General features: G+C 42.7%; 1 protein-coding gene across 5 annotated transcripts in view; it reads right to left on the reverse strand.

The window, feature by feature from the left end:
• MCF2L (MCF.2 cell line derived transforming sequence like) overlaps positions 1–17471 on the reverse strand; it is a 166180-nt gene extending 148709 nt beyond the window's left edge. For all 5 annotated transcript variants that reach the window (XM_087756373.1, XM_087756372.1, XM_087756369.1 and 2 more), the window contains exons 1-2: positions 17360–17471; positions 7566–7764 (exon numbers count right to left, since the gene is read on the reverse strand). In XM_087756373.1, the coding sequence (XP_087612499.1) occupies positions 7566–7743 (178 nt within the window). In that variant the 5' untranslated portion in view covers positions 7744–7764; positions 17360–17471. The remainder of the gene's footprint in view (positions 1–7565; positions 7765–17359) is intronic.
• Between the last annotated feature and the right edge of the window lie 7039 nt (positions 17472–24510).

Raw genomic sequence — 24510 nt, forward strand, 5'->3', positions numbered from 1 at the left:
GCAAGACCTAATGTTTACATTCACAACTTCTCCATCTTCACAGCCTTAGGACCAAGTGCCAAATCCAGCATGCAGTCTGCTATTACAGAAGCAGAGGAGGCAACAAGCAAGGAAGAACTCTAAACTTGCCATGCAACTGCTCTTCATTACACAGGGGGCACATCGGAGGTGTGAGATGTCTAAGCTCATGCACTATCCTGTCAGAAGAATAATCCAGTTTCTATAATAGAGTTTCTATTTTCCTGTTTAGATATTACAATCAAGCAGATTTGCAAAGATAACCACTGCCTACAGATGCAGAAAAATGGGATTTATAGAATGCCTAAACAGGTTAGACATGTAACCCCTCCTGAATTTCAATTACACTGCTGCTTAGGCACTTTTCCAATTTCTTTGGAGCCACCTGAGGCACCAAAAGCACAAAGGTACTTATGTCAGGGACTAAACAGAATTGACAAAGCTTTCCTACTTCAGTTTCAGCAAGTATCTAATGTTTCATCCTGCATGGGAGAATATCTGAAAAGTGAAGCATGATTTAAATCAATCATTAAATCAATTCATTACATTCAGAGGTATCACAAAAGCTATTAATTTTCATAATAAACTAAACGTTATTGCCTTCTCTTCTGATTAAATTGCTGTATATTTCAAGTAGATTATAAACAAAAGAACATAACTACGTAATATTAAAATATATAAACCCAAGAAAGTTGTATTAACTTTTACTAGCTTAATGTTGCTAGAGAATAATTTCATACCTCCCTACGCAACATAAAAATGCCAAATTTCAGTTTACCTGCATCACATCGTACCATGAAAGTGTTCTGAACACCACGCAGAACAAAGCAAGTATAGCTTCCCCCTAATTTAATCTTAAAAAGTCCTTGCTTCTTTGTACAGATTATTGGTGTTTGCCTCTCCCTTGGCAAGGAGCTCTCCAGGCACAGAACAGGCAGCAAAATGAAGGCAGGCAGGCAGGCTGGCTGGCAGAGCTCCAGCTATACCTCCCAGGTTCATGGGATCTCACAGCTAACAAGGAACCCCAGCCAAACTCTTTCTGAAAAGCAAAAGACTCTCGAGGAAATGGGAGAATAGAAAGGGAAAAATAACAAATGCTGTGGCTGGGCTGCTTATTACAACAGAAAACAGGGAAAAAGTACAAGGAAGTGCAAAGTGCAACAACGCAGCAAAGGTATTTCCAATACACCATTAAAGGTTGCAATGGATCAGTATAAGCCACTGCAGCACACAGAACTTGGAACATCTCCCTAATATCTTTCCCAATTGAGTTCAGGGAACTTTGAAGAAAAATTAAAAATGTTTTCATGCCTTCACTATACCTGCAGGTGGTACCATAAGTTCTTCAACTTTATCTTAGTGTCCTGGCCAAAAAAAGATGACTAGCAGGTAATAAAGGCTTAGAGTAATTTCAGGCAGCACTGTTGCCTGAAAATGTCCTTTTTTTTCTTTTTTGAAGTGGCATTCTTTCTCTGTTACTGCATGAAACAGCCACACAAGCAGGAAAGCACACAGCAGTTGAACTGAAAATTCATCCAGTGTGGCACCGAATTACAGACATATATACATGCACACACTCTGAATTTTATTGCTGACATTACTGAAACACCTCTCCATAGCTCATTTTTAGCTGGCAATGCCTTTTTACACCAATGGAGCATTTCTGCTCTGTCTTCTTTAACTGAATGCTGCTAGCTGAAAAATAAGTTATTTTTATATATTCCATATTTGCTGTAATTCCCAGGAAAGAAGGAATTAGAGTAAGATGCTTAATATTAATTTCATTTAAGAGGCTGGTTAACCTGCATAGCTTAAAAGTCTTAAGATGAAAATCCTGACAAGACTCCTACTGATTTTAATCAAGCTGGGATTTCATTGCTCTATTACTTGAAGCAGCAACACAATACAAATGAGGCTTACCGTGCAAAGGTTCTCCTTTCCATGTTGTTAGATAGATTATTCCAATTAGCTTTAAACGCGCCTCATTTTGAAGAGTTAAACTTCTAAGAATTTGCCAAATTCCTTCAGCAGAAATTCAGTTTTAATAAAAAGCAGTTCTTTTAACTAAAAAACCCATAAGACATTGGCTCATAAACACATGCTGAGGCTGATACCAGTCCTACAGCAGCCAGTAAAGCAACAGGCCTGTAAAGACATTTATTTATAAAATTGGGTTCCCCTGTAAGCAAATAGCCTTGAACACTGAGAAATGCTAACTGTGGACACATAATATTTGCTGTATCTTACTTGGACATGCACTTCACATCAAACTACCAGTACCAAACAGAAAGCTCAGCATGGATATACTTAAAAGCTTCCACAGTGAAATCCAGCCAGTCCTTTAAGGACAACCCACTGCCACCAAGCAGACAAAGAGAAGCATACAGCAAAACCAATACTCTTCTCTGCCAACAGTTATGGTGATCCCAGCTCTACGTTCACAAAAAAGAAAATAAATCCCGAGTCCCCCATCCTTGAGCATTATGACAGATACCACCAGGGACAGCAATAGCTCCCAGCTCTGCGCTGGGCTAAGTGGCTTGTGCATTATAGCTTAGGGACTCCTGCCCTAGTTGGCTTGTCTTTAAAGGCAAAAAAGGTCATGGGCTATTCAGCATCTGCGTGGACAGGCTGAGAAGTCTATAACGCCATCTTCATTCCACAGAAGACGTACCAATGTTAATCAGATGACAGCATGCTGTTGTCACTCCCATGAAAAAAGCCGTCTTGTCACAGCTGCAGATGGGATTCTAACACAGAAGAAATCTCCAACTGCCTCACAAATTTTGGTCTTAAATTGACATTTTAATTTTTTTTTTTTTAGTATGCAAACAACCTCATAGAAAATACTTGGTATGATGTTCATAGCCTCATTTTCTACATATACCTGCTAGCTGTATTAATCTAGTTTATAAGTAATCCCTTGATATTCATCACTTTTCATCACGTTGTTACTTGAGGTATGGTGTAGTGTACTCAGCTTTGCAAATTAGAATTAAAATTCTAGTGAGATATTGAGCAGGATAAAGCTTCTTGGAGAATATAAAGCAGCTCCAAGAATCAAGGAACTTTACAAATATATTGCGTAAATCTAGGACTTCTCCCCAAAAATGCACTGGATTAATCCTTGCACTCTTTTAGTTACCAATAAAAGCAGCTTCTAAGAGATCATTTTAAGTTTCTTATTTTAGTTAAGATTTTTAAAAGGTTGTATTTGTAGACATCAAGGAATAGAATACACTTGATCCAAACTGCATTAGCTATTGTTTTTCTGAAAAGTCACTTGATTTGAAACTATCATTATTACAATAATAAATGCCTACAATGTTTCCCTTGTACATTACTACTGAAATCTTGTATTTATACAGCTGTGACTAGTGGAAGCAAGGGGCTATAACTGAAATTCTACTCTGGGTTCAGAGTATAACTGGAGTTACCAGGATGTACAAGTGTTTAAGAGACAGCATGTTGTTAGTTTTTTTCCCCGCCTCTGATGGAGGTGATGAGCCGTCAGTGGTCTTGAAAATGTAACCTGGTCAGACTGTTCCAGACAGTGACACTGTAGTAGGTATACAATTCAGTCAAAGCTGTCAGCTTCAGTAATGCCACTGAGCAGTGCCTAAAAGGTGTTTATGTATGGAAAACAATACAATTTAACATTTTGAGATGATACCAAGCACGTTTCTTCCCAAGAGCACGTGAACGTAACAGATGAGCATTTCAAGCGCCTGTGAGTGCAACAGTTGATGGTGTGTTTTGCAGCACTGTTACAAGTGCTAAGAGTTGGCACGTCATGCAGTCACTCAGCCGCCTTTTGAGCTGCCTTGTGATTTCTCACACAAAAATCCTAACAATCATGTAAAATGGTAAAAAGACACCTGTTTTATAATTTAAAACGGTTTTAAAAATTTTTTCTACTCATGAAGTATGTCTTCTCGGGTAAGTTGGGACCATGGAGACTTCAGACAGCAGTCACCTGTACCCTTGGATTCCTCAAAACCTGGGCAGAGTCATGATAGTCCCCTTACTTTTGTAAAAGCTTTGACTGTAGCACCCTCATGGATGTTTGCTACAACATCAGCAATTACAGTTCCCAAGACATCACACTAGCAAATCTTGATACCACAAAAGGTTTCCTCTGCTTCCCTATTGCTTTAGCATCATGGTAGGAGGCTAAAAAACCCTTTGTGGAAGGTTTATATTCCAAACAGATCTGAACTGAACAAAGGAAAAAACAACCAAATGAATAAAAGGTGTCAACCGTTTGAAGGGGACCATCTCCAGAGCAGAAAAGCCCCATTCAAAAAAACCCATTGTTGTTATATAAACAGGCCTCCAAGCACAGCACTCCTGAAGTCCAACCCCAACCAGGGAGAACAACCCAACAGGCAGTGAGAAATTATAGAAATACTAATTTTTTTTTTTTATTTATTTATTTTTAAAGACTCAGGACTGTCTTCCATACCTCCATCCTTTCTCCACAATCTTTCCATTTTCCAGCCTCTTCTGAAGACAAGAGGAGGAAGGACGTATTACGCACACAATTTGAAACGAGGCAATAGCACACACAAGTTGATTGGATGTTATCATGCTTCCGTCTCGGTTGTGCTCTGCCTCAAGCTGAATTTTGCATTCTTCTTCATCTACCACTTCTAAGCTAGGCTTTTAAGCCTTCCAAGATGCAACATGTTCTCAAGCAAAAGTGTGTAAACTCACAGACATAATGAAGACCTGATCTTAATTATAACTTCTAGGAAAACACTGCAGTAAAAATATTGCTGTTAATATAGTATCAATAGTACAGCAGATGAGTTCGGGGTCGGGGGGGGAACAGAGGCGTTAAAACCTCAGCAACATATGGTTTAACTAAGAAGAGCAGCAAGATGCTCCCCATCCTACAGTATTATTAGTCTGCAAGGGAGACTAAGACCCCTCACATTTGCTTACAGAAGCCAAAAATAGAGAAGAGGAAAGACTCCAACAATATTGCTGGAGTTTATTTTCCACAGCAGCATTTCTCTTTCTGCTTTTTCCCACCAGAAGACTATAAGGCTTAGTTTCACATAACAAGGCACTATGGCTTTCTTTACCAACCATAAAAATACTTGCTTCTTTTCCTGAAATAAGAACTTGAACAAGTATTAGAACTATAGCAAGACAACTGCTCATCCAACAACAAAAAAATTGCCCATTTTAAATATTCATCGTTATGCTGCTGTAGTTCTTTTCAGAGCAGATTCTTTTTAGCAGTTCCTTGATAAAGTCAGAAACTATTAACATACAGATTGCATCAATTAAGAGCAGTAATTTGTTAAAAATCAAAGCCCAATAAAATGACCACAAACACAATGATGCATTCAATCCCTGATACTAGCAACAGTATTAGCTATGACATAGAAAGAGCTTTCCATACTGAATTTAGTTTTAAAGTTTAATAACTTCACCAGAAAATTATCTGCAACTAAGTTTCTCATACCTAGCTTTGCGAAAGCTCCTTTGCCTGTCTACATGCTGTTCTCCTCTTCTAGTCAAAAGACGACAAACATTTTTTTGAAAACTACATCCCACTTTTGAAGGCATAAAGAGTATTATCAGGTGCTTTTCGGTTTTGATTAATGGCTTGCAATTCAGCTGTCAAGCCAGGCAGGGATGTAATCCTCAATGGAAAATCTACTACATCTCAGGCCAGGAAACTTAGTCCAGAACGTCTTTCACTAAACTTCATATTCCTTTCACATGGACTTCAGTGACAGAAGGACAGCAGCCACAGCTAAAAGGCGAAACTAGCACAGCCAAGTATGTGCAGGTTATTACAGGCAGTCCCATGCCTATGAAGTATGTATATACACTCACTTCCTGGTCCACCTTCACTGTATTCGTTCTGACCTGTGCAGTTTACTAAGCTTCTTTCGTAGATCAACCCATCAACGGTTGAATCACTGTTACATCAACAGAGAATACACAGGTACCTTAGTCTGAACCTAACACAGCGCTCTCCTGAATTTCTGGAAAGGAAGAATAGCAATTTTCCATTTTAAATCCTCCAGATAACACAAGACAGAACTATCTTTCCTCTGACTTCATACTCCAGGCCTGCCTTCCCATGACTTGTTTGTTTCTTCTTCCATCACAGAAGCAACGTACTAAAAAAACTTCTTGAAATCTCTTAGCCTAGCTCAAAGCACTAAGACAGAATCACATACACCTACCTCACCTCCAGCAGTGGTTTGTTTCACTCGAGATTTCATTAAGAATAGGCTACAGGCTGCACAAACTCTTTAAGTAGTCTGTTGGGCAATGCCCACAATTAGGTCTAAATCTTCTCTGTAGGAATCAAGTTTGCATTTTCTCATTCTTATTCTATTAGACACAGACAACAAGAAAATTAAAACAAGCTTCCTCCATAATTTACAAAGATCTCCACTAGAAAGTCAGAATATGTGCGCTCTCCCTTCTGCTTTCTCTTGTAGTCTAGATACGCCCTCCTTATTTCCACAGAACTCGTATTTTGTAAAGGTCTGACCAATCCTGACATCCTCCTCTGGAATTTCTCCAGGGTTTTTTTTGTATCTTTTCTTGTTGCCCTCAAAAGAAACCTCGTATTCTGGCTGAGACCTCAGCAGTACACAAATAAAATGATTACTCTAATCACTACTTCCTGTTAAGCCAGAGCAGAATATGAATCATCCCGTAGTAGCATCAACATCATTAGCTTATTCAGGATGAAAGAATGAGCTTTTTTTCTTTTATTACAAAGGAGTCATATCCTGCCTTGTAATTGTATATTAAATGCAAAACTACATTTTAGTGAATTTCACCTTTCCGGTTTTGGATCATATTTCCAGCTTAGAGAGGTTTGCATGAGTATGTGTAGATATTTTTTAATTACCTAGGAGACTTTTTAAAAATTTATTTAACAAAATGAAACGAAGATGTGTTAATAAAGACCAATTGCTACCAGATGCAACTGCTAATCAAATTATTGAATTATAGTCCATCTGCACTAGGACCAAGGCAAAGGTCAGACAGCAGCCTCCTGCATGGGTAAATATAAGATCAGATGGTACAGGAAAAAAATGTATTCTTAATCTCTGTAACTATAAAATAGCACTCAGTACAGTTTCCTGCTTATGGACCACAGCAACAAAAGCAATGTGATAAGGTGCAGATGCATTTTGTACTTGCTTCTTAGCAGTTCTCTAGAGTATGACTTTAAAACTGTACGAAGGTAGGTCACGTTTCTCTGGGATGACTATTTTTTGCTAATCAATTAATTTATGGAATTATTTTAATTTCTTAGAGCAAGTATCAGTCCTCCCGAGTAAAGTTCTTCACTCATCACTGGCTGCTACTAAATGTTTGTTTTTGTGGTGACATCACCCTCCTCCAAGTGAATACTTAGCTATTCCTTTATTTGGGCTCCCTGCCCTACTCTCATTGCTAGTGATGATACACCATTGCTAAAATTCTTAAAGCCACCAGTCCTCCTCTTAACACAGTTTGGCAGCCAGCTGGACAGTTTTCAAAATACACTATATTTTTCTCACCTGCTGCGCTTTCTGGCACCTCCTGCTTATCTTGCACAAGCTGCATGATATCTGACACCACAACCTGAGGGTTTGTGTCTTCTTCTTTCTCTTCATTAGACTGGTTGGCTGTTGCGAAACAGTTGCAGCTTCCAGTTTCTTTGCATGGGATCAACCTCCAATACCAGTAGTCAGACATGAAAATGCTGTAAGTTGATTTCTGAAATTTAAAAACAACCAGAAAATTATTTTCTGCAAGTAGTAAGAAAAAAAACCCTAGCTACTTGAAACAAAAGGCTCAAATAATGTTAAAACTGACAGTTACATACAGATTATCATATCTTCAATTTTATTTAAAGAAAAAATACGTATTTTATAATAGCCATTTATGGTATCATATGCAGTTCATAAAAGCCATCCATGGTATTGTACCCAAAATAAAAACTTCGAGACTCCCCTGTAGTTTCTCAAAATGCTTATATCATAGGTCAGGGAACTAATCACAAAAACCCCCAAACAACACAAAAATATCTGTATTTTCAGCAGAACAAGTCAATATTTATCTTAAAAGTACCCTCTGGAACCCAGTTTAACTAGGTGAAAGAACAGCCCAGAACATGGACTGTCAAAAAGTGAAATAATGTAAGAATAAAAATAATAATAATAAAAAGAATAAGATATGATTCCCATGATACGGGGTGCTGAAACTGCAGTTTGAAATTTTCATAAACAGATTAACTGAAGAAAACCTTGACACTGGAAATGTGGCAGTAAGAACAGATGCTTTGGTTTCTGACACAGCACCCAGGTCCTTCGGGGCTCCCTGAGCAGAAGAAAGGGGCGACGGTTCCCTTAGCCTAGATAGCGCTAATTACCAGGCTTATCTGTGCTTACAGGTAAGAGAGCGAGCATGTTCGTAAACACCTGCAGGTTTTGCAATTTACATATACAAATGCCAGAGAACTACCATGGTTTTACTCTTTTACATGAACAAAAATCACCCCTTTCTTGAAATTACAACTAAATCACCATTAACTGCAAAAGACTTCTACTACACGGGGAAGCAGCTTGAGCTTTTCCAATATTTACAGTTGCTGAACAGTATTTGGGAATTCTGCAAAGTGTCTTCAGGAAATTACACCACATCCAGCGACAGGTTCGCTCTCCTCCAGAGGGCACATGGGCAACAACAAAAAAAAAAATGGCCCAAACCTCCAAGCACAAGGGACCTGAACAAGCTTTTCCAAGTCTATCTAGAAAACACCAAAGCCAAGCAGGGGAGACGTACATCTCTCCAGGTAAATTTAATGCTTTTTGGATAAGGAAGAGATGCACGATCTCCATCTATCCTACAAGCACCGCATTCAAGTGTTTCTACCATATCTCTGTTTCTAGCTACTGATTAGCTTGAGTAAAAGCATCACTCCAGACCATACATATTAACAATGATACACGTAGAGATTCTCTAACATTACATTTAAAGGTGACAGTTTTATAGAGCTGAAGAAAGTAAACGCCATAAAAAAAAAGCTTCCTTGATATAAAAGGGTTATCTGTTTAAAAGCAAACAGTCAAAAATAAAAACAGCTCACATTATTTAGTACCAGATCTCCCAGGAATCACCTATGAAAGATTAAGTACTTTCTCTGTCACTTATTACTTCTTCAACAGAAGAGAGGATTTCCAGATAAAACCTTCTTCTTCAAATATTGCTGCAAGGCACATCTTCTTACCAGTTTAAAGAGAGTAATTTTGTTTTATTTTAGCCAACATACTGCCAGTTTCCTCAATGCTCCCTTTGCCTGTTCCCAGGCTTTTCAGGCTTTGCAACATTTGTCAGAGGATGGGTAATGGAGTTAAAAGCAAATAGCTCAGCTCTTTCTGTAGCTGCCAGAACCAACCAAACCAACAGGTTCAGGGCACGTATCCTCCTTGTCACACAGGTAGCGGCAGTTACAGCTGTATTAAAGCACATGCTGCTTGTAAATAATGTATGTCGTACATAGTATGTACTTTTAAGCTGCATCTGCCTCTGCAATTGTCTGACACGCCACGTGCAACGATGGCCACAAGCGTGCACACGCAGGTACCCAAGCAGCATGCGCACAGAGGTCTTAATGAAAGAAGCATTTCATCGCACTTCAATAGATTTTGTTTCTTTTTTTAGTTCTGTGGGAGCTGGGCGATTTCTTTCTACCACCCTTACACTTGAGACATTAAATAAATAGATTTTTCTTCTTAAAGCAACTTAGTAAAGTTTAAAGTTTTCCTGTCCAGAAATTCTCCTTTTTACCCCAAGAACTGGGGCAGAGACGGGGAAGTCTCTTCTGAAGGAGACAAAAATCCCAGAAACTTCCAGTAGTTTTCCCCCCTGCTCCTGTGCAAGGTGAACTGAAAAGCAGCTGGATCTATGCTTCAGTAGTCAGCAAACTACTCTAGGAATAAAATTTTAATTTATTGCCTTTCCTTAAGGAATGGAAACTCCTGAAGATCACCAGAAATAATTATATCCAAACACACAGTTAGAGACACACATTTATGACCTTAATCCTACTTTAATTAATTAGTTTTCTGACCCACTCATCTTCTTTATTTTGATTTTAAGAGCAGTAATGTGAACTTAGTTTTTAAGCCAACAGCTCAGGGACTCAGAGGGCAAAAAAGTAGGGGAAAAAAATATGGGAAGGCTGAGACATAATCACTACGTATGTTGTTCATATTTTAACGAAGTGAGGCAGCTCACGGAGATGTTCACAAAATTGACTTGACCAGGATTGGCTATAAAAAGGGAACAACATATAAAAAAGGAGGGGAAAAAAACACCCATATTCTTTTGTCTTAAGAGCTAATGTAAAATGTTCCAAATAGTCACAGCATCCTTGACGGATATATGTCTACTTGGACAACTGCATTGATACTACAGACACAAATACTTTCCCTTAGTATTTCAAGGCATCCAAAGATAAACTAATGCCCTCACCTTGCATAAAACCAGGTTGATGTACCAAGAAAACAAAATGAGGATGAAACCTCCATTTGACATTTGCAAGTCTAAACAACTGCTCCTGAATCTCAATTTTGCATGCTAAAATCAATACTGCTTGTTGGGGGTTGGGAGGAGGAATTGTTCTTGGTTTTTTGTTGTTGTTGAGGGTTTGTTGTTTGTTTGTTTGTTTTTTTTAACTGGACTGCAGACATCAAAGTTGGTGAAAGACCCAAGAAAAAGCAAGGGCAGAATTTGGATCCATTTGTCAGGGCCTGAAGGCACCGGTAGACTTCACTGGCCCCGACCAGCCTCAGCTGGGACCTCTACGCACGGACCCAAGAGCTGCACGTACGTTGAGTCTGAGGCCCTTAGTCCCAGTGTAAGCTATGCCACTGTCATGCCTGTCTGCAGCCCTGTCCCCTGGGCAGGCCTGTGCTGCAGCCTGCATTGAGCCCTGGCTCTGGATCCTTTTGCTTCTGACTGGACTCCCTGGAGGGACCTGGTTCATTGCTCACCAGGTCAGGGATGTCTGGGAGAGCCTGTTAACCAGCACCCAGTTCTGGTGTTCAGCCCCTGCAAGCAGGGCCCTGGTCGGGGAGTCTGTGTGGGGCCACCCTCGGCCCCTCTTATGCAGCAGCCCTGCTCTTGCTGCTCCCTGACACCATTTATTACATTCACCAAAATATAACTCTAATGGGGATACAACAAAGCACACAGGAACACACGGGATTTGGCAGAGTACATCTGATGAACGTGGTAGTTCCTTACTGCTGTATGAGAACAGGCACAGATATGTTACAGCTTTGGCATGTGCTCCAGGTTGGGAAGGAAGGCAGGCCTCCAAGAACACAGTAGGTACAACGGGTCACTGTGAATTCACAGTCCCTGTGTAAAAGCTCCGTTCTCCCCCTGTGACGCCAGTCACTTCCAGAGGGAACGTCGGGTAGGGGTCACCATCCCCTCCATTTACAGCAACCAGTTGCCAGCTATTCTGGTATCAGTTAGGTACGCTGCGTGCTTCATCCGCAAGGTCTGACAGCACACTAAATGGATGAGATCTTAGCTTTGAAACTGTAATTACGTATGGGGCCAATAATGCATTAATATACAATGTTAAGAAGCAATATGTAATATTATTACGTAGCACTCCACGCTACTTCTTATTTAAGGTGCAAACGTTTTCTGAACCATTGCTTATGAAATTCAGACAAAAGAACAGCTTTTGAAAGCAAGAGTCCTTCTATTTCGATCACTGCACACATGCTTCACTGAATTTACTTCAGTTTCCCACCAGAAATTCCCCCTTTAATTCAAGAATAGTGCTGCAAAGGGAGTAGTTAATTATCTTCAAACGTAGCCAGATGACGTAAGGCATCCAGTTATCTCAGAAACTTAGATCCATATTCTGCAACCACTTCACCACAGCAGTTAAACCTGACTCCCAGGGTCCCCATTGCTCTGAGTCGATACGCTACTACTGGATCTCTTGCGGCCACGTGGTGCAGTTTCTTCAGCTATTTCCCTGGTTATTTAGGCAGGGCATTATTTCTAGTCAGGTGTAACCTAAACATTTAAACATATCTCACTTGTAAGACCATTTGTCCGGTATTTTGAGATTATCCTGTGAATTACCTCACTGAGCATTTGATCACTGCAACGTTTTACCATGCTTTCATCATTGCTCCATTTAAGTCACTGGGAAAAAAAAAATGTATTTACGTGGGGAAAACTGGTCCTAATTTAGCACCTACTAAGATTTCACACCCTTATTTTCCATAAACATGACACTTTATTCCAATGCTTTTAAAGAAAAACTGTTTAATATGTTATCCTGCCTGAACAAGCAGGCTTAAACATAATAATTCACCAAGCTCAGTACACCCATAGAGACAGGGGAGTCCAGCTGATGAAGTAAGAGCTCATCCGTGTACCTCACAGGTCCCTGCAGGAGAATCGGACTGAACTGGACACCTAGGTCCGTACAGTATTAATTCATATTTCTTTATTTTAGAATGGATTAAAATACACTGAATAGCATTTAAACCCGTCAATATTGTTCTGATGAGAATCTTATTTTAAGTGCAGGTATCTGGGCTGCAGCATTCTGTCCAATTTTTATGCTTTGCAATACTGGCCAGTCATCGTCCCCATTGCACAATACACCAGGAAAGTGCAAAATACAGAAGACACTCACACATTACAGCCCAGGTTCCTCCCACCTAAATTCAGGCATTAAACTGATAGGTCTAAATTAAGAATCTACTTGACCCATGTGCCTTCAGCATTCACTGGAGTAAGAGATGCACATCTCCTGAGGCTTATCGGCCCCTCGCACGGACTCACGAGAGTCCAAGGCAATTGTGAATGAACCTGAGTGTGTATGATGAAAAGTCCTACTTTTGTATACATTACCAATAGAGTGCCACAAAGAATGAGTCATGTAATAAAAGCAATAAAGCATTTTATGATTTTAGTAAAGCCTATTAAACTACTCAAGTTTTGCCTATGGAGATATTGTATTTCTACTCTTGCCCTTCCCCCAGTCTTTTCACATTTTTTTCAGAAAAACGGGGAGGCGGGGGGAAGCAGCAGCAACAAAGGCCCAGACAGTCTCATCTCTCTCTAGGGCATGTAGAATACCCTTACATGTTTTAAACCAAAATCAATTTAAAGATTAAATTTTTTCTCATTTGGAACTTTACTGTGATCAACATTTAACTTGGGTACTAAGTAGTCCTTCAAGATAAATGTTCTCATTTTTTATTTAAAAGCCTTCCACAATGCATTAGAAATCATCAACAGACTTATGTAGGAAATACTAATTTCAAAGAAATTGCAAGACTATTTAGCAAGAGCTAAACTGAGGCCTCTTCAAAGGAAGGGAAAAAAAAAAAATCAAATGTGCTTCATAAGAGAAATGCTTTCTCATTTATTCAACTTTTCATCTTATAGGGAGCCATTACTCTTTTGAGGAACACTTACAAATTTAAATGAAGTCCCTCAGCTGTTTTTCTTCTTCCTTTTTGGGCAGCCACACAAGAAAGGTTTATCTTTTGTTAATTAACCCAGAATCGTGCATCATATTTTCAGACATCTAACAAAAAGAATAAAAAAGGTACACATACATACAGCACAGAGGGTAGCTGAGTTCTCCCAAGACTGGAGCAACCTTCCCTACTGCCTGCCTACACCGTTCTGCACGTAGGCACAGGAATAGCTTCAAGTACTCAGCCAAATTCTCTCTCCCTTTTCAGAGCTACAGGCCCAGTGCACACCAAGCTGCCCACAGACCCTCAGAGCAGAGCACGAGGGCAAGGGAACAGCTTCTTGCAGGTATGAAATAAGGTACCGAAAAAGTCAGAAGTTCTTCCTCCTCCCCCACCAGCTACAAGCATCCTAACCTGAGCTGCATCTCAAGTCTTTCAGAAATCTGGATCTTACACACGTGCTATTTCTACTTTGGATCCACCACAGGAAAAAACAGAGGCCCTCAGCTTTACTATGGTATTGGATTTGCAAAGTGGCTTGCTGTCAGTTTTGTACAAACTTCATGTCTAATCGTGGGTGAAAGATCTTCCCTATCTTCAGCGAATATAACCAAAGCAAATCAGAGTCTATGGAGTCCTAACGTAAATGTGAGAAAAGCACCATATTATAGAATTCTAGTTGCCTAGAGATCATTATTAGCAAAAGCATAATTTCCTTAGTCTTTAAAACTCCCACCAAACCACCTACATTCCTGAAAACTGAGCTTTTGGAACTAGGTATCTAAATTTCTTCTCCTCCTGCCCCCTCATACTGCCCCCACATGCCAAAGTTTTCTTTCCCACTCATTTCTCCTTCCATCCATGAGAAAACAAATAATCATACTGGCCTGAACGTGGTGTCCTCTAAAATGACATGGAGAGCAGTTTACATCTCTCTAAAACTGTTCAGAGTCTGTTTCCACTCAGATCACGTTTCAGAGATTTTTCTCGAGACCCCAGAGAATGACAAGCTAGGTTTCATTTTCAAATTAAGCCTGAAACACAACAGAATAGCACTGATAGTGCTACACAGCATTCTGTGGAGAATGAGGTGGTTCCGTGCTTGACCCCTTATTTTAAGGGGCTGATAAATCTCCCCTTATTCAAGTTGGTCTCATGATAAACCCAACTCCCATCTCACCAATGCATTACTCTTGCACATGCAAAGCTGTGACAAACACAAGACAATGCCATCAGCATGAAGGCACCATGCAAATACCATTTGTTTAACTCGGAGGTACCCACGGCCAAGCATGCAAATCCTAACTCGTAGACTAATTCAGTTGAAAGAAGCAAAATACACAATACTTTCTGAAGGTCAGTGAATACATGGCACGTTCTGTTTGTTTTTAATTTAATTATCATGGAAAAAAAGCATTAGAATATTAGCAGTTTCTCTTGAAATCAGAACGTCAAAGACCTTTCTCTGGAGAAAGCTCCTAGGACAGCGTTTTTGTTGAGTGACCATATAACAGGAGTACGTGCTTTCCTCAGCTTAGAGGACACAGGTCTCCGAGAGATCACTTGGGTCACTTCATCCCACCGACTTGCTGACAAACATATAATAGGTGTCCAGTTTCAAAGGACTCACAGAACATCTACTCCACAAGTCCCTTCTCTTCCTCCTCCTCCCTCCCAACCCCAGCCTGTCGCAGATCAAAAGCATTTTGCAATAACCCATAAAAAAACCTCAAGACTCGTAGCTTCAGCATTCAGCCGTAACACACACAGGGGTAAAAAAAGAACGGCTAAGGTTTCCTAAGGCTCAAGGAACCTTCCCTACCGCCTGTCGACTGAGATGGAGAGCACCACCAATGTCTTGTGCCTGCAGAATCTGTTGAAGTGCAAGGTAAAGGAGACCCTTTAGGAAAGAGGAGGTGAGTTCTCTTCTGATCTATTTGGGATTTAATTTTCTGTTAAGTAACCATGCTGAATACTTCCTAATAAAGTTGTTATAGATTTACCCAGCATGGTAATTTTGTTAGAAATAGCAACTGACAACAACTTTCATCTTGAAAGGAGCATTGCATTACAAGTTTCAATTAGATGTACGTTTTAAGATGATTAAACCTGGTATCTATTTTGAAGCTCCTGCAAAGCCTCAATGGTGCACACAGGAGGCTGCCTTCAAGACTGATTTTACAGACATCTTTGTCATAAAAAAAAAAAAAAAAAAAAGCCTTTCCATGCAACTTCCGTAATTACTTTTGTACGGTCCAGTCCTGAATCAGTGAAGAATATCACTTCTGGCAGCCATCTGAAACACAGGAATTTCAAAGTTCAACAGAAAAAAAATTGCATGGATGTGGCCCAGACCTCCCTACAGAAGGGATAAGGACAGAAAAGAGGCTCGTGTGGTAGCAGCCAGGCCCAAAGCACAAGAAATGACATCCAACATCCACAAGCGCTGAAAGAGCGCTCGATCCTCTACCCTACGACTGCCTTTCCTAAGCATGTGCTCTAGCACCTTCTCGAACTGGGGTCCAAATCAAATTTTTGCCTTTCCCCTCCTACTTACGTGACAAGATGTGTACTTTTGTTTAGAATGGTATTCTTTATTTTTCAATATACTAACCAAACTTGCACTGGGTAAGTACACTTAATAAACAGAGACCGTGTTACTGAACATTATTTTGACTGTTCCACTCCCTAAACCAGAAAGGCTGTACGTGTACTAATAAACTCCATAAAGCATTTGAAGATTGTCATAAAGAGGCAAGCTATAGGAGATCTTTTAGAAAATAAATTTGGTTTCTTTTTATTTGCTTTCTGAGCCTTTATTATTCACATTCTCAGTCATTCTGAAATCACTAAACCTGACTGGCTTTAAAAATGAAATAAACGGTTTGCAAGAGCAAATCTATTGCCAAGTCTATCAAGATAAAGTTTTACGGTTTTTTTCAAGGTTTTCAGCTAAAAATATCTTTAAACAAATCTTTCTTTCTGGCTTTTGGATTGCACAAAACACTTAAGTCCCCTTCCGTGTGCAGATACAAAAAGAAACAGAAGCAAAAAAACCCCCAACAAATCCACAGACAACACAGCTGGCTAATTTATTTTGACAGTCCAGCCCCAGTGAAATACAAAAAGTAAATAAACACCACAAGCGGCAGAAACATCCTATTTTACAGCCCGTGTGATTAACCATTGCAGGTAACGCCAGTCAGCAAACCCCCTCATCTCAAACATCTTCCCCATACCAGGGGACCGCTTTGTTTCGCTAATGCCGGGGTGCTTAATTCATCTCCTCCAAACCCCAGAGCGCAAGCCCTGCTCGGGGCACCACAGCGCAGGGCGGGGGTGTGGGGGGCCGCCCCAGCCACCCCCCCACCCCCTCCGGGAGGAGAGGGCATCCCGCGGCGCCCACCGCATGTGGTCATTTATCCGTTCATTTTCAGGCAGGTTACCGTGCCTGCCTTTGTTTCCCTTCCTCCCCTAGTCCGGACCTATCGCCAACGGAACTGAGGGGGGGCAAAAAAAGAGAGAAAGAAAGAGAAACCCCCCCCCCCCGACAAAACCCCCACCGAGGAGTCCCGGTGCCGGAGGGTGAAGTCCCACCGCCGGTGCCCGCTAAAGCGAGCCCAGCCGGCGGCGGCACGGGGCGCGCCCCCACACGCTCGCCCCTCACCCGGCTGGCGCGGCCCGGCCCGGCCCGGCCGCCCCCCTGCCCGGGGGCTTCCCCACCCTCTGCCCGCGGGGGAGCGCTGCCCCCGGCAAGATGGTGGCGCTCCCCGGGGGCGAGCGGAGGCCGGGCGGGCTGTGCGGGGCTGCCCGCGGGCCACGAGGCGCCCGCCTCCACTCACCTCGGCGCCGTGCCCGGAGGACCAGGTGGCCGCTACCGCCGGCGCTCAGCAGCTCGCCCGGGCGAGTGGGGCAGCGCCTCCCCCCGGGGCCGGCGGGATGGCTGGCAGCGCGGGGGAGGCGCCGCGGGGCCCCGCCCGCAGCCCGGCGAGGGGAGTGGAGAGCGGCTGCCTTTGCTCAGGGCCCCCCACCTCTCCCCGGCACCGGCACCCCCACCCGCTGCGTGCTCCCGGGGGAGGCGGGCAGAGCCCTTTGTGTGGCGGGGCGGGGAAGGGGAACGAAGCGGAGCGCTCCTCCCCGCCCCGGGGCCCGCCGGCCCCGCTTCCCTCGAGCACCTGTAACGCCTCGCCCGCCCTGCCGCCAGCGGCCGGCCTCCGCCCGGGCGAAAACCCGGGCCGCCAAAGGCGGGAGCGGGGCGACGCCTCCCGCCGCACCGGGCCCCTCGTTGAGGCCCTTGCGGTCGTTGGGATCCCGCCGAGGCGGGGCCGGCGGCACCGCCTCGCTTCGCGCCACACCCAGCCGGTCCGTTAACGGTTCTTTTTTAAGTGGGGGGTTAACCTGAGGGCTGAATCCCGCCTGTCCTTCACGGCCACCGACAGGTAGGCGAAGCGGCCGTGTGCCGGGGCCGGGGCGGGCCGGGAGGCGGCGGGGCGGGCTTTCCCGCGCCCCTGTGAGGAGGCTGCTGCAACTGGTGCTGGTGAGGCACCGCCGCCTCGCAGCGACGAGCCCGGCTTACACAGGGCAGGTGTTCCCCAGGTGCGAGGAAGCGTCGGAGTGAGTTAGGGTCTTCCCACGCCTTTTTCTAGGAAAAGCGGTTATTTCCAGGAAAGCAGTTACAGCCTGTAGGAGCATTGCCTTATCCTTTGGGAAACTACGGCAACTGAAAGTAAGGACACAGAGGTAGGATCTGGCTGAGCCACGCAAAAGTTTTGCAGCCTCGGTTCTGACGTTTCCTGGTATTTCAGTGTTTTGCTCCTGGCGTTTTATTTGGCTTTTATCGGAATGTGTATATGAAGATCACAACACTTCTTGTGTTTACACCTTGATCAGACAATTGAACAGCTGGAGGTGAATTAAACAGTTTTCCCGTTATAAAAAAAGACAAAAACAACCAACAAACCAACCAACAACATGTATTTGCTTTCTTATTCGAGTACCCCCAAAGAGTAAAATCTTTGTGTATAAGCAAAATAGTGCACAGCATGTGCTTTCGTGTGCTGGATGTATAAATATGTGGAAAACGGGTGCTGCAGAGAAGGTGTGCGCTTCAGGGGAAGCACCCAAGATGTGTGCGTAACCCTGACCCCACACAGGCTTTTCCAGGCCCTTCTCCTCTCAGGCCGTCAGCAGTCTTTCTAGCTGCTCTCTCCATCCCTGCTGCAACAGTGGTGGTTTACATTCCTGATAACTGAACCGCGGGTTTCGGGAGCTAAATTTTTCAGGAAGAGTATTCCAGGTCTGAGGACAAAGGGGGGTTACCACGTATTTCTTGCACTTTCTTGAGTGAGAGGCATCTGATTTTTAGAAAAGCATCAGATGACAGAGATGTGCTGTGTACACTTGTCTTCTTAAAAACCTGAAGTGCTCTTTCTTAAAGCCCGGTGACCCAAGGCAGTGTCAGGAAATGGCTTACAGAAACAAGGTTTCAGTATCTAGCGGCTTCTTACAGCAGCTTAATCCAAAATGCGGGTCAAACAGAAACCGACATGCGAGCAGGTGATCAAGCTGCCTTAGCAGCAGCCATGCTCTGTTTTCCATGAGATACCCTGTGCTGCAGTATGCCACGGGAAAGAGTAAGCCTGCGACGCTTCACTGCAAAACAGGGGACTCTGCAGAGAGAAAGTGCAGATTCAGATAAATCACTTTTTTTTTTTTTTCCCAGTACTTCACAAGAACATTTTCAGTGTTGGTTGAAAAGATCTGGTTGTTTGTCCAGGGAAAAGGGCCAATTAATGATGACGTGAAAGAGCAGAGAGGACGCCTTAATTTGGAGATACTGGCAAAAATCGCTTTGAAAGAAGAGTCTGTGAAGCACAAGGGAGACATGGATAAAACATACAATTTAGATTTCAGTTCTGCTTTGAGTTGCAGGCACTTTTTGATCTCTACCCCGATAGCTACCCCTATCACAGTAAACTACACAGGGCTAGGGTTCAGGCTTAAACCCTGGCACATTGTCATTCTCCATACTGTTTCCTTGGTGGTGGTGTCCCCAGTGTGGTTCTGTCCTAGCAAACTAGCAGTGTCTGAAGCAATTCCCAGCACAGCTCATGGGTCAGTGTGGGCCAGGGGCCATTCCCAGCAAACTGTCTGCATGCACCTGACCTGTTTCGGGAGATAAGAGAGTTTAGGTGTGCGTATGCAAAGCCATGCTGTGCCAGCTGGTTCCCGTGCAAAAGGACAGTTCCTGACCTGCTTTATTTGCTAGTAGAAACATGAGGTTTTTGACTTTTGCGATCCCCACTGTGTTCTGTGTCAAACCAGAACCTTAGGCACTGGCTGGTTTCAAGCAATGAGAAGTCAGACGAGAAGATCTGAGCATTTTTTGATCGAGCATGATTTCTGCAGAAATCTTTGCTCAAAAGACGATACAGTTGTGTTGGCTAGTAGTATCAGAATTTATGGAAGAAACTTATCTCATTACAAATAGCCTTTCTTTTGTTTCTTCACAAATGTTATTTCTTCTGCGTTAAATAAAATATATTCATTAATATAACATTGGCTTTGATAAGAATGCTATATCCCATGGAAAATATTCTTTTGTTATGGCCTATGCCAAGAAGCTGGGGTGAATTTCAGCAGGGAAGCACTTAAGTTTCAAGCAAATGTCAAGAACAAATGGCATTTAGGAGTTCTGAAGAAATTAATAAAGTAAGCAAGCCACTAGAGCAAATGTGTGCTTTCACATTACAACAGCTGAAGGCAAAAGTGGGTTGGAATGAGCTTGAGATGTCTTAAGACATCCATCCTAAATAGGAGGAGTAGGGTGGGATTCCTAGGAATTGTAAACCAACAAAGTTTTATGGCTCTGGCAAAAATTGTACCACAGAGCACCTCCTTCAAATGCACGTACAAAGTATTTCTGGTGCCCTGTCAGTGGGAAAGTGCTACAAATAAATATGGGGATAGTTTTGCTGATTTTTTTTTTTTTTTTAACTTTTCAGCTCAAACAAAAGCTGAGGTGAGAAAGCCCAGAAGGGTCTAACAAATGCTGAGGTGCTGGACATGCTCATCTATTGCGCAAACATTGCAGACTATGAATGGGGAAATTCTGCAAGGTGTGTGAGCCTTGCTGGCGTAGCTGTGCTTTGGGAGCCAGGTTGGGAAGACAGGCAACAGTATTTTCAGTGAAGGGCCTTAGTTCAGGAGTTAGCTTCTCCCCATCTAGTGCCCCATGCCTGTTGCCAAATTTATCCAGAAGAACACTCTAGAATGCACATTAAATTGTAAGGAGTAAGAAGAGGTGTACAAAGGTATCTAAATAGGGAATCGTTATTGTGTGCATTGTGCAGTCTGGTGTGATTGTACATGCACGTATTTCAAGCGAGAGCAGAACTAACTATGGCACTGTGGGAAGAAGTTCTCTTAGTATGAGCTGTACCCCTTTCCGCCCGTGATGAAGTCTGGAGGAGCTACAAAATGGCAACAGGTTGGCTTTCAGGGAGAGAGTACATGAATTGTGTCTATCAAATATCTGAGACCTTTCTTTATTGAGCAACCGGTCTGAGCCACATCTTGTACAGAATCAGAAACTGTCTGTAAAATCATAGTAATCTACTGAGAAAAAAAATATGCAGAAAATTAAGCCTCAAAGCTGTTGTTTGGAGAAGTTCTCCAGGGTATGTTGGGAAGATTTTTGAAACATGATGAGAATAAAATAGTAATGATTGTCCACAGGGAAGAGGAAATTAAAAAATTTAATTGACTGACAATGATTCTCTTTTTTATAATTGTGGCAATAATTAGTGAATGATGTAAAACAATTTTGATTAAAACAAAGGCAGTTTGAAAAAAAATCAGAGCAACTGAGGTATGTGTAATAAAGCACTGGACTGAATGATTTATTAGTGGCAAATACAACGGAAATGTGATGAAGTGGGAAAAGGAAGAGCCCAGACTTTAGAGAATCCCATTGGTAGGCTGCACAATTCCATGTTTTTGCAAGATGTGAGCAAAATATGTTACCAGAAAACCTAGCTCGTCTTCTTATTACACCACGAACATTAACAAACGTGACTCAGGCTCAGGGGACACTGTGCAATCATACTCTGCTTTCTGATGGTGTAAAGTATCTCTAGAAATTCCTTCTCCTCTGGTATGAAATATTTACCTTAATACAAATCCTAAGAACTCACTAAAAATAACAGCAGTCTCTCCATAAATAATAGAAAGACTCTTGATTTCAGAGTTATTCTATGGCTGAAAATTCAAACTGAATGTGCTAGAAATAGTGTGGCCAGCAGGACTAGGGAAGCAATCGTACCCCTATACTCAGCGCTGGTGAGGCTGCACCTCGAGTACTGTGTTCAGTTTTGGGCCCCTCACTACAAGAAGGACATCGAGGTGCTGGAGCGTGTCCAGAGGAGGGCAACGAAGCTGGTGAAGGTGTCTATAGCACAAGTCTGATCAGGAGCGGCTGAGGGAACTGGGGTTGTTTAGCCTGGAGAAGAGGAGGCTGAGGGGAGACCTTATCGCTCTCTACAACTACCTGAAAGGAGGTGGTAGTGAGGTGGGGCCGGTCTCTTCTTCAAGTAGCAAGTGATAGGACAAGAGGAAAGGGCCTCAAGCTGCGCCAGGGGAGGTTTAGATTGGATATTAGGAAAAATTTCTTCACTGAAAGGGCAGTCAGGCACTGGAACAGGCTGCCCAGGGAAGTGGTTGAGTCTCCATCCCTGGAGGTATTTAAAAGACGGGTAGACGTGGTGCTTGAAGACATGGTATAGATGGACTTGGCAGTGATAGGTTGACGGTTGGACTCGATGATCTTAACAGTCTTTTCCAACCTAAATGATTCTGTTCTATTTTATTCTCAATACCAGCGTAGCCCGTCGTAGTCCTTTTAGCCTATAGCAAGTTAGACTTTATCAAAGGGCACTGCTGAAGATTCATCTTGCTATGGCTGGATGATCCTTTTGTGCCCGCCAGAGTTCTTGATGAAGCACAGGATGATTGCTGTAACAAATGGGATTGCATCGAAAGGAACTGGCTTGGGGAGGAATCAAATGGACAAGACACTCAAATATGTGCATTGACTTGGAAGAAAGCTAATTAGCTACAAGGAAAAAGAAATGTGCACACCAACTGCTCTTTGATGCCCTTCCTGAACTCATTTTGATCAAAAAGCAGTGTACAGGCTTGGCTTTAAAAACCAGATGGTAGCATGGGAGACTTCTGAAGCATTGTCACAACCTGTGTGAGGCCACACGGGGTTCTGGAGATGAAGTCATTCATTCTAAGTCTTATGATTCCCTGAGCTAGTCACTGGAACAAAAGTGAAGGTAACACTCCAGTCTTGTAAGATGTAAGAGGAATGAATAAACCAGGAAGAAAATTATCTCCAGGGAATCAGCTGACAAAGGGGAATCCTGTTGGAAGGTACGAGGAAATCTGTAGCAACAGGAGCAGGGACTAAGGGAAACTGTAGCTCATGTGGAGGAAGACTCTTCATTTATATTGCTCTAAAAGGGCAGGTTAAAAACTCTAAACTCTTCTGAAATCCAGAAAGGGCTTTTCTGTGCCTTTTCATTCTAATCGAACCAACACTGTGTGGAAAGTGCTAGCAGCACAACGCAGGCAGTGTTTGTGCCACTGATGCTTGCCATAGCTACCCCCTGTGGCAGAGCCTACAGAAGGGGCCTCCAAGAGCTGGGTATGGCTCTCCCTGAGCAGCACAATCTCAAAGGCCCGTCACAAGACAGAAGGTGGTTTCCTACAGGCATGGGGAAATCTACAGGGCAAGCATGTTGATTTAGCAAATATGTGAGATTTCTAGCAAATTTGTGCTGGAACCAGCCATGGAAAATCTGTCCTGTTGTTTTCCTCGGTGGTTGGCACAGAATCACTCTTCCAACTTCTGGTGCCTGTAAAGCATATGTGATGTGTGGAGCATGTGATTCTCTTTCCTCTCCTCCCTTCCTTCCTTTCAGGGTTGTAAGAGTCAGGCCAGGCCTCTCGTTAGCAGTTCCACAGCTGTTAAAGGTGTTGGGAGGACTGGGAGATCTGCCTGTAACCCTGAGTGTGGAATACATCTAAATGGAAGGAGGAAGATTCCCTGGCTAGAGACCTGGGACTCTAAAGATGCTTAGGTCCTACAAAACCCCCCAGCTTCAGGCTGCAAGGTCCAGACCTTGTCAGCTAAATAAGCTTAGTCCTAATCTGTGTACTGGGGACACGGCCACAAGCAACAAAAGTCATGTGGGAGGACGAGGCTGTAAGTCCATCCTACTAATGGCTTGTGCAAGAGCCCCGAATTCTACCTTTGCTGTTCACATTTTGAATTTTGCGTGTCTCTGTGTCTACGTTGTCATAGTGACAGAAGGCCCTGAGAATATTTTGTCTTTTTTTCCTTGGACACGGATGCAAAACATCCTTTGCCATGTATGTTTTCTTTCCCGCCTAGCTGATTTTTTTCTTGGCTTTCCCAAGAGTTTAAAAAAGAACTGAAATAATTGATGGAGTTCACTGTGCTTATATTCGGTACCGTTAGACAGTAAATATACATTTTTAATGTCTGACAAACAAATACAATACATAGTAAAGGACTTGGGCTGAATGTCGTGATTAAAAATATGTTGTTGGTATTATTTGTTGTTCTTATTCTCAGCGTACCATCCAACAGAGAATCTTCTGCTGGCTGTAATGGGAGCTTAGGCACCTGCATTGTACACACACAGCTGCCAGTGCCCGAACCTGAACTTCACGCTTGGCTTCACATTTTGATCATATTTGATCATATTTTGATGTTGAGTTGTTCAAATACTCAGCTCCCACTTAATTCCTGCCTTGGCTTATGCAGAGAAGAGGCAGAGAGGGAGAGGAGAATGGAAAAGTTGCTGGTACTAGAAATACGGTGTGCTTTCGTCTGCAGTGTGTAAGGAAGGGATTTCAAAGTCATAACGTGCTGCTGTCTGTTCTGCGGGAAGCACAAACTGCA

Source organism: Nipponia nippon, unplaced genomic scaffold, assembly GCF_047370975.1.
Source record: "Nipponia nippon isolate SJK-2023a ecotype South Korea unplaced genomic scaffold, ASM4737097v1 scaffold_2, whole genome shotgun sequence".
Taxonomy (NCBI): domain Eukaryota; kingdom Metazoa; phylum Chordata; class Aves; order Pelecaniformes; family Threskiornithidae; genus Nipponia; species Nipponia nippon.